Source organism: Saccostrea cucullata, unplaced genomic scaffold, assembly GCF_032062105.1.
Source record: "Saccostrea cucullata isolate Sc308-1 unplaced genomic scaffold, CSIRO_AGI_Scuc_v1 ctg1671, whole genome shotgun sequence".
Classification (NCBI taxonomy): Eukaryota; Metazoa; Mollusca; class Bivalvia; order Ostreida; family Ostreidae; genus Saccostrea; species Saccostrea cuccullata.
The window spans coordinates 54532-71901 of NW_026941209.1; the positions used below are offsets into that span (position 1 = coordinate 54532).

At 34.6% G+C, this 17370-nt stretch overlaps 2 protein-coding genes across 5 annotated transcripts in view; one reads left to right on the forward strand and one right to left on the reverse strand.

The window, feature by feature from the left end:
- Positions 1–35: 35 nt before the first annotated feature.
- LOC134257421 (serine/threonine-protein kinase atr-like) overlaps positions 36–17370 on the forward strand; it is a 41354-nt gene continuing 24019 nt past the window's right edge. For 3 of the 4 annotated variants that reach the window (XR_009989915.1, XM_062740039.1, XM_062740041.1), the window contains exon 1: positions 3982–4068. Coding sequence is in view for 3 of the 4 variants with exons in the window: in XM_062740039.1 (XP_062596023.1) it covers positions 4025–4068 (44 nt within the window). In the remaining variant the exon portion in view is untranslated. Of the gene's footprint in view, positions 146–3981; positions 4069–17370 lie in introns of those variants that run through there. The other variant, XM_062740040.1, reaches the window with a different exon arrangement.
- Positions 6562–16451, reverse strand: LOC134257422 (pyrin-like). Its single transcript, XM_062740042.1, has 3 exons — positions 16280–16451; positions 14719–15656; positions 6562–7785 (listed from the first exon to the last, which is right to left on the reverse strand). Exons 2-3 carry the CDS (start codon positions 15641–15643, stop codon positions 6932–6934), a joined length of 1779 nt encoding a protein of 592 aa, XP_062596026.1. The 5' UTR covers positions 15644–15656; positions 16280–16451; the 3' UTR covers positions 6562–6931.

The following is a 17370-nucleotide window of genomic DNA, read 5'->3' on the forward strand; positions in this document are numbered from 1 at the left end:
GATGGAACTCTTCTGCTTTCGAAGGTAACAAAACGAAGAAAGGCGCCATTTTTGTGAAAACTGCAAGATAGCAGAACTTGCCAGAAGCTCAAATTGATATGATATTTAACCTAAATCATCTAATGAATAATTTTATTTTTGTATGGTAAGTCAACCTAGGGAGTCTAGATAGAATAAATACTAAGTATTTTCAATGTCTCGAAATCTCTCCAGGTTGGGGCCACTTGAAGTTGTCAAATATTGAAATAAGCTGTTAATTTGGGGTACCTGTAAAGTGCGAAACGAAATAGAAACGAAACGAAACGAAACGAACTGAAACGAAACGAAATCTGCCGAAACGAAACGAAACCTACCGAAACGAAACGAAATCAAGACGAAACGAAACGAAATCAAAACGAAACCTGCCGAAACTAAACGAAACAAAACTATCAAAATGTTTTTTTCTTCAAATCAAGGTACATTTATGTAATTATATATGTGTAACTGCATGTGAAATTTTTTTTTAACTTCAAATAAAATTTATATAGTTCAAGCACTTGTTAATATAAAATTTAATTACCGATAAATTATGCTCCCTTCTCAGTCTAATGATGTATTTACATGTTTGCCAGCTGCAAATATGCACGAGCGTACTATGCATGTATAATTTCAATATGTGCAGTATTTTCTAATTTTTATATCTTACTCTTATTTTCAGTCCTTATTAAACTAGATACAACATATCTATCAAAATTGATGTGTTACATGTAAAGGCTCGATTATGTATGGGTCGAAATAAAGTCACTGTACTGTTGTATTGCGAGTGCCTTAAAACATAGGATAAACAAGGATAAACATAGGATAAACTTCGAGTATTTAGTATTCCATTCCGAGGTGTCTGGTTTTATCGTTCAATTATACATGTAACTCCTTGTGTATCCTTTCTACATACGTACGGTCCTATTTTTATCAACTAGAGGTAATTTTCGAGGAAGAAAGGAGTGGTTTGCAATAAAGAGGCTCGATCAGAGACGTCTACAACGATTTAAATGACAAGAAATAAGTCTCTCGAAGCGAACGATGTCATTTTTAAGTAGGTAAATTATTCAGTAAGATATTAACAAAATATGACAAAGGCGGCGGAAGCGGGGGGGGGGGGGGGGGTTTTTTTTTTTTTTTTTTTTTTTTTTTTTTTTTTTTACAAATAAATATATTATTATATAGGCAGTGAAAATTGGGGTTGACCTTTTTTGTTGGTTAAGCCCCCCCCCCCCACTTTCAATTTCCTTCCGACGCCTTTGTATGAGCTTGAAGAGAAACAATTGCCTGTGGTGCTTGAACTATATAAATTTCATATGAAGTAAAAATACACCATATGCTGTTACACATTATATATAACTAAATGTATATAGCTTGATTTGAAAAAACATTCTGAAAGTTTTGTTTCTTTTCGTTTCGACAGGTTTCGTTTTGATTTCGTTTCGTTTCGTCTTGATTTCGTTTCGTTTCGGTAGGTTTCGTTTCGTTTCGGTAGATTTCGTTTCGTTTCGGCAGATTTCGTTTCGTTTCAGTTCGTTTCGTTTCATTTCGTTTCTATTTCGTTTCGCACTTTACAGGTACCCGTTAATTTGAGATGGCAGTTTGAAAAAACACATCGAAATAAATTGAGAAAGAGCAAACTTTTAAAGACCCAAGTTTTTTACCGTACGGTCACCTGAGGTGGGGGAGTGGTCTAGGTAACAGTGGTGTTATTTACCTGGAGACCCCGAATACCCAAGATGTCAAAAATCTGTGTATACACAGCATTACACAGGAAGACTGTGTTTTGTAATCAGGGTAAACATTAGGTGTTTTGTGTCCAATTTTTAATGAAACTCCTTAAAATAATTAAATTATTTCCATATAAAATTATTTGTTAACTCAATGCATTCAGTAATCTGTTGAAGGATAAAATCATAAAGAAATGTTAATTTATTATTTTTTGTAAAAAAAGAACGATCACGTGTAAAACCTAGAAAGCAACCAGTTCTACATATTTTTTTTTAAATCTTCAGTAAGATAAATCTCCATGATTAAAAAAAAGTGTATAATATGTTGAAATAAAAAAAAAAACTCCATTCATCTGTCGCGTGAACATTTACCGCGATCGGAATACCGGTGTATTTTTTTAAATTTTCTGATCATCATTGTTGTCCATATTATTCAATATTTCCCAGTGTATGTGCGTTAACAAACTTTTATTATTTGAAAGATTTTTTTTTAGGGTTGAACATAAAATTGGGTGTTTAAGCATACTTGCCAACTCCCAGCATGTAAAAATCTGGTCATGACCAGATTTGGAAAGTTAAAAATCTGGTCATAACGCGTAATGACATTCATGACGTATTTACCATGATTAAATTTTATACATATATACAAAATATTTGTGTATTGAGAATTCTTTTATTGAAAAAGGCTTTAATTTATAATGACCAAAAAAAAAAAAATACATAATTTGATTAATAAATTTAAATGTTAAAAAAGAGAATTGAAGGTTTCATATTTCAGTATTGACCTGAAGTAAAAAGTGTAATTTAAAAAAAAAAAAAAAAAGCCTTTTCAGTTTCTGCTAAATTTGAAAGTATACAATTTCAGTTTTGAAGTTATTTTTCCTCCCTCTTAATTAATTAACTACTGCAATATGTATTAAATGTGAAGTTAGGCCTACACTGTCTTTGATCACTTTATTTTATCTGGAATTAATTTTTTTTTTCCAAGATTCCTTGATATGTACATAAATATTGTTTCTCTTTTTCTTGGTTCAATCAGAGACATGTGTTTGGTTCAATTTGTTCCTGCTGGCCCTGATAACGATCTAGTTCTATCGGAAGCCATTTTAATTGACTTCAAACATTGATTTGTCAAAACAACACCCAGTTAATTGTTTACACCTGCACTGATAATTAATCCATCGGCATTGTTTACGTAGATCTAAGGTTGGGTTGTTACTGGAAGTTAAAAGTGCAACCTAATTTACGAACCAAATCCAGAAATCGGGAGATTTTCGGGTTGTTCGTCAAAAATCGGGTGAAAAGTATGACCCGCCGGGTCATAAAAAATAATCGGGTTACGGGTTGAAAAATCGGGTGTGACCCGACGAAATCGGGTGAGTTGGCAACTATGTGTTTAAGTGTTCAGTAAATATACTTTATTTTCAGTGGCTGTCACTGTAGCTCTCCGGTCCGTCATATTATTTCCGCAGAGCTATATGCAGTTCTGCTAGCTTCAGCACTGCACATGCATGCACTCTTAAGAACAAATCTAAACCTTTTTTCAGGTTTATAATTATTTATTTTCTTTATTCAAGAATTAGTGCCTTGTTCAGGACCTTGTTAAATATTTCCTTATTCAAGGAAAATGGTTCATCTCAAAACCAAGGAAATTAAGTGACGAACAAAAATATTCTCATATGGCTATGCAAAAACAAATTTGTTTGCTGAAATGGTTCATCTTTGGAGTTGCTTTTCAATAAGCATGGATAAAAAAATCCCTCTCTTTCTCAATTCTAATTTAAAATTGTACAACTGTTGCTCATCATTTAATTTAATAAGAACATCATCTCAGACTAGATGCTTGATGGTAATTACTGTATACAGGGATATTTTCGCCCCGTCTTATTTTCGCCCATTCACTCTTGCAAACAATTTTGCCCCATTTTAGATTCGCCCAGTCATAGTTTTGTTTAAGAAATAATAATGTATTCCTTGAATTCGCCCTGTTTTAAATACGCCCAAATGAGGGTAGGGCAAAAGGGGCGAAAATAAAACGGGGGCGAAAATTTCCCTGTATACAGTAACAGTTTCTTTGGTTTCCGTAAACAGATGATTTTATTTGTATTTTCAAGGAAAACAAAAGTTTAACAATATTTAGATACTGCTGTACTTTGTAGTGTAGATCTAGTAAATAACAATACTAACATGTAGAAGTTTAAAAATTATTATAATTATAGGTTATATTCACAAATAATTAATTCAAAATATTGTTCTTTACAGGATGTGAACCAAGAATGTCAAGGAAGCAGTTAGCAGAGGTTCTTCAGTTACTTCAGGGGTATTTATACATAGTTCAAAAAAATTAAGCTACATAGATTCAGATAATTTATAACATAAAATGTGGTCCTGTTCACCCCACTGACTGAAGAAAATCATCCCAACCCTAAACTTTGTTAGGTCACTGAGTCACTCAGGTGATTGTAGATAGAATGTTCAATCGTTAAAATGGTATTGTTCTATGGACACGATTTAGCGATAGGATTCATTCCATGCATTATGTATATTATATCAAAAGAAACATAGGTGATAATTCGAACTCCGTGAAATTACGTCTAACAAAAAGTTAAAATCCACCTGTGATGTCATTCTTTTGTTGGAGTGATCCATTTTTAGCTCACCTGAGCCGAAGGCTCAAGTGAGCTTTTCTGATCACATTTTGTCCGTCGTCCGTCCGTCCGTCTGTCTGTCCGTCCGTCTGTGTCTGTTGTCCGTCTGTAAACTTTTCACATTTTCGACTTCTTCTCAAGAACCACTGGGCCAATTTTGACCAAACTTGGTACAAAGCATCCTTGGGTGAAGGGGAATTTAAATTGTTAAAATGAAGGGACATATCCCCTCGCAAGGGGAGATATTCAAGAAGACAAAAATAGGGTTGGGTCATTAAAAAATCTTCTTCTCAAGAACCACTGGGCCAGTAAAGCTGAAACTTATGTGGAAATCCTGGGGTAGTGTATCATTCTAAATTGTTCAAATCATGACCCCCGGGGGAAGGGCGGGGCCACAATGGGAAATCAAAGTTTTACATAGAAATATATAGGAAAAATCTTTGAAAATCTTCTTCTCAAGAACCACTGGGCCAGAAAAGCTGAAACTTATGTGGAAGCATACTGGTATAGTGTAGATTCTAAATTGTTTAATCATGATCCCCAGGGGAAGGGCGGGGCAACAATAGGGAATCCAAGTTTTACATAGAAATATATAGGAAAAATCTTTTAAAATCTTAATTTCTTCTCAAGAACCACTGGGCCGGGAAAGCTGAAACTTATGGGGAAGCATCCTGGTATAGTGTAGATTCTAAATTGTTCACATCATGACCCCCGGGGGAAGGGCGGGGCCACAATGGGGAATCAAAGTTTTACATAGATATATATAGGAAAAATCTTTGAAAATCTTCTTCTCAAGAACCACTGGGCCAGAAAAGCTGAAACTTATGTGGAAACATTCTGGAATAATGTAGATTCTAAATTGTTCAAATAATGACCCCGGATGGGAAGGGCGGGGCCACAATGGGGAATCAAAGTTTAACATAGATATATATAGGAAAAATCTTTGAAAATCTTCTTCTCAAGAACCACTGGGCCAGAAAAGCTGAAACTTATGTGGTCAAGCATCCTGGTATAATGTAGATTCTAAATTGTTCAAATAATGACCCCCGGGGGAAGGGCGGGGCCACAATGGGGAATCAAAGTTTTATATTGAATATATAGGAAAAATCTTTGAAAATCTTCTTCTCAAGAACCACTGGGCCTTAAAAAGTGAAGCTTATGTGGAAGCATAGTGTAAATTCTAAATAGTAGGAATCATGACCCCCGGGGGAAGGGCAGGGCCATTATAGGGAATCAAAGTTTTACATAGAAATATATAGGAAAAATCTTTGAAAATGGGCCAAAAAAGATCTTCTTCTCAGGAACCACTGGGCCAAAAAAGCTGAAACATATGTGCCCATGGAAGGATCATGGGGAAGTGTAGATTTCAAATTGTCTAAATTATGATCAGGGGGGTAGGGTGGGGATGCATTATGTATAACAAGGGGGAAATCTGGTAAAGAACAGAATGGTCAAAGCTTCTCAGGTGAGCGATGTGGCCCATGGGCCTCTTGTTTTTTTTTTGAGAAATTTTTGTCCTTTTCTTTTGTAAAATTGCAGGAACACTAATTTCAATTGCACAATTCTGTCAATCACACAAAATTTAAGTGTACAAATTATTGTCATAATTTTCTGCAAATTAAGGACATTGGCAACGTTTCTAGCTTTCGTATAGAATTTTTCAAGATTTTTTGAACAGGTTTAATGGTACCAAACATGTTTAATTCAGGTCCTTTTTACCCATCAAGCCAGCCTTCCTTTAAAGATTTTGTCAAATCAATGTCTTTACAATTTTCAATGCATTTCCTATGTAAAATGTTGATAAAATGGGCCTATATTATTTTTAACCATACATTTTCTCTAAAACCCATTTATTTCATAAGGTTTATACATAAAACACATTGTTGAAACCTTATTTCCGATGACATGCATATACTTTGGCTGAAAATGCGAATATTGAAACAAAACACAGAAATACCAGCACTGTTCTTTAATTTTGAGTTACTTCCCTTTACTGTAATAACATCTAATCAATATTCATAATGATCAAGACTTTTAGAGTGGTTGGTTGTTTCTATTCTATAATTTACTTAATTGGAAACGAACTGTCATAAAACATTTTTGCAAGAATTTATAGTAATTTTTAATGGTGCATCATTCTAATAACCTATAGAAGCGTTTTCATTCGTTCCACCTAGCAATCAACACTTTCAGCATAATTATTTCACATCTTTGCACCTTCCACTTCCAGCATTCATTTACCTATTCTAAATGACAACCTGTTAACTGTCTGCCCCCTCAACACAATGTAAACAAACCCATTGCTGCTTTTCTTTTAGTACTGTAGAGTTGAATATATCCGATAAAAAAAACACACGTGCTTTTGTTTACCTCTCAGACTGTAACATATGCTTTATTTGTTTTCAGCGTCTAGAGAATTTCATACGGGAGATCACTCTCAATGACTTTTTTTCATAAGTGAAAAAACCTGGGTATAAACCTTTTTTCTCCGGAAACCCTTCGTTGCCAATGATCTTAAATGCATTAGTTGTGGTTTCACTGTAAATATTTGATTTTCGTCACTTTTCCTTCACACTGGGCTACAAACATAGTGTCATTTGTATCTGTACAAAGTCCCATGGGGTTACTAAGAGTACAATTTATATAGCGAAGGAATTGTCCATCCTGGTCTATGATGTGGATGCAATCATTGTTATAATCAGCTGTAAGGATGTGACTTTCACTGTCTGTGGCGATTCCTACTGGACGGAATGGTTCATTCTTTGGAGCAGGAGTATGTCCAGTGTACCTGAATCTCAGTTTCCCGGCCTGATTGACCACCACTACTGCTTTAGCTCCACTGTCAGACATGCAGATATCCAGGTTCCTGTTCTCACTGATGTATTTATATTCAATTAAAAAAATACTTCTTGATGATGAATAAAGTGGTTTACCTTCATCATCAAACTGAATGGTTTGTTTCTTTGTGGAGCCATAGTAACGGACAACCTTTGATTGTTTGTTGTCATAGGTGTCCATGACAACCAGGAGGTCACCAGATGAGGTACTACAGACACCAAGAGGTTCCCAGTTCTGTAGTCTGATCACCTCCTCTATCTTCTCATTTTTCACAATGTTCACAGTTCTATCGCTATCATCAATATAAACCAGATCTCCACTTTTTGTCACTGTTAAGCCCTCTGGTTCGTTCCCTGACTTGGTTCTGATTGACTTGAGTAGCGATCGTTGAGTGAAGCTGAAAAGCTTCATGGTTTTATCGTTTCCACTTGCCCAGATTTCTTCATTTCTCAGACAGGCTACATAATAAAGCCTCTCATACCCTGTGACTGCGGAAATGACACATTTTGGTTGATCAAGCAGCTGTTTGACTGGAGGAGAGGGTCCAGCTTCTGTTGTGATCTGTGTAGTCTTCATGCTGTAGCCTTTCTGTGTTGTCTTTATGCTGTCGCCTTGTTTTTCTGAAGTAAAAGGATTTGATGATAAGGTTCCGAACATATTAGCAAATTCTTCTCTTTGCATTTTTCCTGGAGTAAATTTGGATAGTGAAGGCTCTATTTTCTCTGGAATATTTCTGTATTTTTGAATACCACTGGCAGACATAATGCTGAATAGTTTTGAAATGTCATTAGATTCCATAGCAACATCAAATGAATCAATTTCATCCTTTATGTCAGACATTGTCTTGTTTATTTCATCCAGATGTCTCTGTAGAGTTTGTAACTGTGTGTTTTTCATCTCATGAGCTTCAGCTTTAAGTTTCTTGACAAGTTTGTCAATTTCTGTATGCCAGTCTTCTCCATGTTTTGTTATGGCTGTTGAGAGATCTCCATATTCCTTTTCTAACTGACTCATTCTGCTTTGTACATCAGAGGCAATGTTCTGGTAGGTGGGATATATTGTCTCATTTAGCTCAATTTGTTCTTTTTTGATCGTATCCTTTTTTTCATTAAAAACTTGTAAGATTTTTAGTAATTTATGACCTAGATGTTGATCAGAAGCAAGGCAGGTGGCACACACAGGAACGTCGCATAGCTTACAGTACATTTCACATTGTTCATGGACATGAGATGAACAACCCGGATAAAGAATAGTAGATTTTCTTAAGATAAATGGAACAATTTTGTGTTTCTTGGATTCTTCAGAGATCATATGTTCTCCCACACAAGCTTTACACAGGTTGACAAGACATGTATCACAGTGCATCTGTACCACAGCGGTCTCACACAGGTCACATCTCATCACGTCCTGGGCACTGGTACGGGGGTCCATGATTAATTTAGGCCCAAGTATATTAATAAAAGTTTTTTTTTTTGTATGTACTGTAAACGTATTACATTTGGCTGCGTATTCTTTTTAGTGATTTTGGTGGAAAGCAACCTCCGCAAATTTAAGTACAACGCTTTATGTCTTGCACTTAATAAGTTATACCGTACATATAAAAAAGAAAATAAAAATACGCACTAAATTAAATCCACGCTAACTTGTTCAAAATTCAATTTTGGACAAATATTGAAAACGCTAAATATAATACATTTACAGAATTTCTATATCATTTTTTTAAATCATGAAATCAAACAAGGATTTATTTGTAATAGGACGTTGATGGATTAAAAAAAATGCACATGCAAATTTTAGCTTCTTAAAATGAAATTGCAAGTATTAAATAAGGTCTAATAAAAATTAGTTGTTTGATATAAGATATGAAAACACTGAAATCACACTTAATTTTTTCCTTGAATCAGTATTGTGCAGCGAGGTTGTTTCTTAGGATTTTATGCCCCCTGCAATTTTCTACTTTGGTTTAATTCATCATTACTTTATCTAGAAGTTTTCTTCTCATCTTTTCTTTCTTTTTCAACCTCCTTTATGATAATCTTGATATGATTTTTATTTGTAAATGTAGTAGTAGTACGTACAGTTACTGTAGTAATTTTATAAACTGCAGACATACTTTTTTCCATGTGGTCATGATTTTGTGGAATTTCAATTTCTGTTTAATCCATGGGTTGAAAATTACGCAAATTTCTCAGACTGTCACTGTATGCCTTGCATTTACATTATGTATGCTTGCCAAGGATAAATTTCTTTGGAAAATTTGTAACTGCGTACATGGCGTAAATTAATACCACGTGGAAAAAGTACTTCTACAGTATCTCAAGTCAACTTTCTTCTTTTTTAATAGAATTTGCATACAAAGATCATTGCTTGAATCTTGCTATCTCCTCTTTTCCACCAGATTCAATCCTCTTTTCAGGATCTTGATGTATATTTTTAAAATCTGATGTCCTTCCTTTATTTATCTCCCATCTGTTAAAATTACAAGGATGGTCTTCCTTCCTTCATTCATCTCCCATCTATTAAAATCACAAGGATGGGCGATATTTATTGTCTTTATTTCCTTCCGTTCAAATATCTTCTGTATCAGCTATCTTTTATTAGCCATTTTTTCCCTTCCCTATTTCTGAGATTGGATAGAATGCTATTAATTTGAACTTTGGGGGTGGGGGGGGGGCTGCTGTAATTTTCATTTTGTTTCTTTAAAGGTACTTGGACACAGATTTGAAAGTAATTTTTCCTGTATAATATTACAACTTATATATTTTAATAGCTCTTCACACAAAAATTAATAAAAAAATCTAATTTTTTTTTTTAAATTATTAAAACTTCAAATTTTTTGGCGGGTTTGATTGACACATCCTTGCACTTTCACAAATTTTAAGTTAACTCTTAATACTTAAGAAAAGTAGCAATCTTGTTGTGTATAAATGAAAAATATTAAATACTATAATCCAGAAAAATCAGAGTAGACATGTTCGAAAGCAAAACAAACACACAATATATTCTCAGTCCGTGCAGTTGTGGTGAGCAGACTTTGACGATTGAACGCACCCGGTGAAACATAAACATCAAACAATAACAGAGCTCGTACCCTGTTTACAAAAACTGTGTACATAACACGAGTGTGATCGATTTGCACACAAGACTTAGTTCGGAATGACGGTACTTGTGAAGGAATTTTGCTTTGTAACATTTCTACTCTAAATGAAATTGTTTTTCTGGATTAAAGTTTTAATACAGGTAAATTCCAGTATCTTGGACATGGGATATCTCGAATACCCCGCTTATGTCGAAGTCGATCGCCAGTCCCGGCCGTTTTCTCTCTATATATGATTTAAAAAACACCTGATATCTCGAACACAGTAATCTCGAATACCCCGCTTATGTCGAAGTATATTCAAAGTCCTAAGCCCTTTTTTACCTGGCTTATCTCGAATTGCAGTGAATTTTTCGGTCTACTGAACACACCTGGCATCGTGACTTCACACACTCTCGCCAGTGGCTATTAATTAACACCTTCAAACTTGGGGAATCTTAATTAACCCCAAGCTCATGTTGATGTCGGGTATCTGTGACAGGTTAATTGGTTTGACAGCTTGGGTGTTTGGTGTAGTCTGCGACGGATAAAACAAACCACTTCACAGCAACTCAGAAATTAAATTACCGATATTACATTTAATAATATGCTCTGTGTAATTAAATTCCTAAATTCATAAAACAAAAATATATTTCACAATAAACTTAAACAGTTAAGTTGCAGTGCATAATGCACAGTGATTGATTACATTCATGTTTATCTGCGTATAAATAGATAACCTTGACCGCCATTTGCATTGTTAGTTTCGTAAACTATGTGTTCCTTAGTAGTACTACGTAATGTTATACTTGTAAGCTATTAATATCAAGTACACAGTCTCAATACTGATTTCTTTTTTTTATAAACATTTTGCATTAAATTTCATCAAATTATGTTTTTAAAAAATTTGTCTTATTCTTTTCTTACGGAGAAGCTTCTTCAACTATAACACTAATGATATATCCCGTTTGACCACGTAAGCATGGCCTGGAAAATGTAAATTCGCTGAATATGCTATAAGGCATGCATATTAAATTGTTTTACAATTATACACGATAAAGAAAACAACAGCATTGTTTTTCTTAATATTTATTGCGAATATGCCTGAGACTTTACCATAAAGACTGCATGTTTTGTAATACAGGATAGTGTTACGCATGAAGATATACGAAAAAACGGGACATCGTTGATTCGACTTTGGAAGATAACTTCGGATATCTCGAACCCCCGGATATCTCGAAGTCGTGTCCAGGTCCCCTCAACTTCGAGATACTAATATTTCACTGTATTTCTCATTAAAACACAAAAAGATTGCCATTTTTCCGAAGGGTTAAGAATAAAGTTAAAATTTGTGAAAGTGCAAGGATGTGTCAATCAAACCCGCCAAAAACTTTAAAGTTTTAATAACTTTTAAATGAAAAAAGATTTTAAATTAATTTTTGTGTGAAATGCTTTTAGAATATATAATTTGTGATATTATATAGAAAATATCAACTTCAAATCTGTGTCCATGTACCTTTAAGTTTCAAACAGTTGTCCTCAGTTATAATTTCCTTAACATTTTAGGTCACCTGAGTCACTCTTGACCCTTTAGTCAGGGGTTCTGGTAAAAGGGCAGGGCTCTTCGCTGCTCCTGTGTTTTTAGCAAACAAACTAAGTGCTGGTTATGATGAGCAGGAAAACATCATTGAGTTTGGGTCAGAGTTTGAAGCTGGTATCGGGATGGGCACTACTGATCTTGTAATGAAAATGCATAAATTCTTTTGTATCTTCATAACTGCCTCTTATTATTTAGTAGACAGTCTAATTGCATGTTTTCAATGTGGATTTTGCCTCTATAAATTGTGAAATTCTTGGGGTAAGATTTTTTCTGTTAAGGCTCTGTTATACAATGAAAATGAATTAGTATACATGTAATAGAACAGGTATGAACAGGCACGTAAATAAATCGGTTCATTATGACTTGCAGCAAAGTAATAAATCTTCTCATTATGTTTTTGCTACTGAGTAATAGACCTGCTCATTATGACTTGCTACTCTGTAATAGATCTGCTCATAATGACTTGCTAGTGAGTAACAGATCTGCTCAATATGACTTGCTATTGAGTAATAGACTGGTTCATTATGACTTGCTGCCAAGTAATAGATTTGCTCATTATGACTTGCTAGCGAGTAATAGATCAGCTCATGATGACTTGCTATTGAGTAATAGACCGGTTCATTATGACTTGCTGCCAATAAGAGATCTGCTCATTATGACTTACTACTGAGTAATAGACCGATTCATTATGATTTGCTTCCGTTTAAAATGTCTGCTCAATATGACTTACTACTGAGTAATAGATTTGTTCATTATGACTTGCCATGGCGTAATAGATTGTTTCATTATGACTTGCTGCCAAGAAATAGACCTGCTCATTATGTCTTGCTACTTATATAATAGTGTTTTGTTTTGCGTGCACTATGCCTAAATAGTAGTCAGGGTTTTTACACATGGTGCACGAGCCGGAGGCGAGTGCACTATGTGTCAAACCCTGACTACTATTTAGGCATAGTGCACGCAAAACACAACACTATTGTTATTATTATGCTGACTGTTGTTGCTGTAGAAAAACGGCAGTATTTTCTTCTTTCCCAATGTTTCATCACCTGTAACATTCGTCTACTCTATTATGACGTCACCTTATGCAACGTGTACGTCATAATCTGTTTTCTTTAATTTTTTAACGTTCCATGCTTTAGGTATAATCTACAGATAGTTTTAGAGAATATTATTTGAGTGAAGGAAGGGGGGTTGCAAGAAACTATTTTAGAAGAATTATTTTGTTTATTTTTAATCTTAAGTGTAAAATATTTGAAACTAAGTTTATATATATTATAGTACAATACTATAGATAACGGCGTCTGTGGCGTAATCGGTAGCGCGTCGGACTGACAATCTCGGGGTCGTGAGTTCGCTCCCCGGTATGGGCGTTGTCGGATTTTCCTCAAAAATGGAAGCCGTGCACTATTTCGGCATAGTATGCTTACGCTATATAAATCCTTAGAACACTATGCGAGAATAGTAGGGTATGGGTTATATAGAGACAAACTGACAGGAAGCATAATAGTGAGTAATAGACCTGCTCATTATGACTTGCTACCCTGTAATAGATCTGCTCATTATGACTTGCTAGCGAGTAATAGATCTGCTCATAATGACTTGCTATTGAGTAATAGACCGGTTCATTATGACTTGTTGCCAACAAGAGATCTGCTCATTATGACTTATTACTGAGTAATAGACCGATTCATTATGATTTGCTTCCGTTTAAAATATCTGCTCAATATGACTTACTACTGAGTAATAGATCTGCTCATTATGACTTGCCATGGCGTAATAGATCATTTCATTATGACTTGCTGCCAAATAATAGATCTGCTCATTATTCTTTTAAGTATTCCTTTCAGACACTTTGTGGGGTAAACTCCAACAGATACAATGTGCATGTATTACATCATTTAATATCTCTGAAAAATCATTTGACAAGCAGTTGGAAAAATTAGATCATACACACATAAGGTATACATTGCTTTAATGTGGTATAGATTTTATTAAATGATTGGTATTTAATACTTTGCTTTTTAATATGATTATGTTTTCATTTCAGATATTTGATTTTCTTAATTACTTGTCTATTTTCGTATTGAGCAACAAATAAATTGTTTCTATTATTTATACTCAGTCTCCAGGGATATTTCAGTCCACAGTCTATGTAACCAAGGAACTGTCCATCCTGGTCTATGATGTGGACACAGTGATTGTTATAATCAGCCATAAGGATGTGACTCTGACTGTCTGTGGTGATTCCTTGTGGATAGAATGGTTGGTTCTTTGGAGCAGGAGTATGTCCAGTGTATCTGAATCTCAGTTTCCCAGCCTGATTGACCACCACTACTGCTTTAGCTTCACAGTCAGACACACAGATATCCAGGTTCCTGTTCTCAATTATATTTCTGTGAAAAGCTCCAGATGAATAGAGAGGTTTTTCTTTATCATCAAACTGAATGGTTTGTTTCTCTGTAGAGCCAGAGTAATGGACAACTTTTGTTTGAATGTTATCATTGCTGTACATGATAACCAGGAGGTCACCAGAGGAGGTACTACAGACACCTTGAGGTATCCAGTTCTGCAGTCTGATCACCTCCTCTATTTCTTCATTCCTTGCAATGTTTACAGTTGTGGCATCACTATAAACCAGATCTCCACTTTTTGTCACTGCTATGTCACATGGCTCATACCCTGACTTGGTTCTGATTGACTTGAGCAGTGATCCCTGATTAATGCTGTATAGTTTCATTGTGTTGTTTTTATGGCCACTTGTCCAGATTTCTTCATCACTCAGACAGGCCACATTGCAAATGTTACTGTTATACCCAGTGCTTATGGTGGTGACAGTCTCTGGTTCATCAAGCAGCTGTTTGACTGGAGGAGAGGATCCAGCTTCTGGTAATTTCTGTGTTGTCTTCATGCTGTAGCCATGTTTGTCAGAAGTCAAAGAACTTGATGATAAGGTGCCAAAGAATTTAACAAGTTTTTCTCTTTGCATTCTTGCTAGAGTAAATTTTGGTAAGGAGGGCTCTATTTTCTCCGGAAGATTTCTGTGTTTATCTATATCAGTTGTTATGCTGAATAGTTTTGAAATTTCATTGGATTCCATAGCAGTATTAATTAACTCCAACATATTCTTGATTTCAGAAATGTTCTTTTTTATTTTACCCAGATGTTTCTGTAGAGTTTGTAACTGTGTGTTTTTCATCTCATCAACTTCAGCTTTAAGTTTCTTGACAAGTTTGTCAATTTCTCTGTGCCAGTCCTCTCCATGTTTCGTTATGGCTGTTGAGAGATCTCCATATTCCTTTTCTAACTGACTCATTCTGTTTTGTACATCAGAGGCAATGTCCTGGTAGGTTGGGTATATTGTCTCATTTAGCTCAATTTGTTCTTTTTTGATCGTAACCTTCTTTTCATTAAGAACTTGTAAGATTTTTAATAATTTATGACCTAGATGTTGATCGGAAGCAAGGCAGGTGACACACATAGGAATGTCGCAATACTTACAGTACATTTCACATCGTTCTTTGACATGAGTTTTGCAAACAGGGTAAATGGGTGTAGTTTTTCTAAGAATAAATCGTACAATTTCATGATTTTTTGATTCATCAGATATCATGTGTTCTCCTACACAGGCCTTACACAGGTTGACAAGACAAGTATCACAGTGCATTTCTACCACAGCGGTTTTACAAAGGTCACATCGCATCACGTCCTGGGCACTGGTACGGGGGTCCATGATCAGACTTGACCTAGTAGAATAAATTTTACATCTGTTAAAATATTCTTTTGGCACCTTTGGGATTTTTTTTTTGGTGAGGGGGTTTGAGAGGGGGGTGATAATGAGAATCTAAAGGCTGGTATACATTTTAAAACTTGCATTATATTAAGTCATGGAACTTAAGACTTGCGAATAGAGCACTGCTCTGTTTCTCAATACAAGACTTAGCTTTCATAGCTGACCTTTATTCTCAACTGATAAATACCATTCCCCCACATGCCAATCTTTTTTTTTTTTTTTTTTTTTTTTTTGTCAAATCATACTGGTGGGTAGATTGAAGTGAACACAAAGTATTTTTGAATGAGATGATGAGTTCACAATTTTTTTTTTTTCAACCTCCCCCTTAACATTTTTCTCTCTCTCTTCATTCAGCTATAACCTTGATCATCTTGATAAAATGACGTAGAATAATGACACATTACTGTTAAAGATCAAGATGTTGAAAAGATGGAAAATTTATGGAACTTGAATAAAATTATAATACTGACTTTAAAAAAATCTTGTTAATAGTTTGGTCTTGCAAAAATTTTCACAAATTGCAAAAAATTATCCACAAATTTTATCAAAAATAAATTCAGTCTTTAACTTACTCACTAAATTAATGGTGCCTGTGTTGTCCATCAAATGCAGCCTGCCGCTATATGTACAGAGTTGACATGACCAGCTGACTGTCAAGTATTCAACTGGCAAATATATAATCACATCCCAATTTAAAAAAACAAATTATTTTAAAACTTCCTGGTGAACTGAGTTGATGACTGGCTTGATCTTCATCCTTTAATTTTAGACTATTGATGATGTGTTATCTGATAAACTGTAGTCATGAGACTTGTTCAGATGTAAATAAGGACAACTACTGGTCCATCTCTAGCAAGTTATGAAAAAAAAAGTCATGAAAAACAAGAGTTGCATTTGCATTGATGATACGCTTTAATTTATATTTTTCTTTGAATGATTTTTCAGCTGCATACCAAGTTTAGACAAGTTTGTATTATCTGATTTTATTTATCAACTTGTTTCCTTCCTCCTTTTATTTTCCTTCATTCTGATTTTCTTCATTCTTCATTTCGATTCATTTTAAAGATAATTTACAGAATTCTACTTATTCGAAATTTGTTTTTCTTCCGTACAATATCTTTTCCTCAACTGTACAATATCTTTTCCTCATCTGTAACATACATAACCATATTAACAACAAGTAAAAATAAACAAGGCTGTTCTGGGTCTCTCTAAATGTTATGGAGAACAGATAGTTATAATAAATCACTTTTTATTCATAAAAACAATATTTAAATGGATACTTGAACAATCTGATGGTGGATCATAGGCGGGCGCGTTTGCGGAATGATATTTCTTGCGCCAAACCTGTTTTTAAAAATATGGAATGAAGTTGTGTAGCTCCCCGTATCTAAATTGATTAAACTAATTGCATTTGAAAAATTACAATAATAGTTTTATTGAATTTGAAATTAAAAAGGAGTGTTATAGGTGGCTTTCAATACCTGTTTCATTGTCTTGCATGAAGGTTAAAAATGTTTGACACTTTATGAACGACACTTAGATCTCATTACCCTCCCGTGTTCTTAAAAAGAAATACATACAAACATCTCTAAGCGGCACGACTTTCACTTACTGAAACAAAACCTGCCTATGTTTTACAGTGAGCACTTCTGAGGAATGTTTAC

Bases quoted from the DNA above. Each gene is read 5' to 3' on its own strand.
- LOC134257422 (XM_062740042.1), bottom strand. From the start codon at position 15,643: ATGGACCCCCGTACCAGTGCCCAGGACGTGATGCGATGTGACCTTTGT. The intron at 7,786-14,718 runs GTAACATTTGCA...AGATCACAACAG, and splicing joins CATAAGCACTGGGTATAACA to AAGCTGGACCCTCTCCTCCA.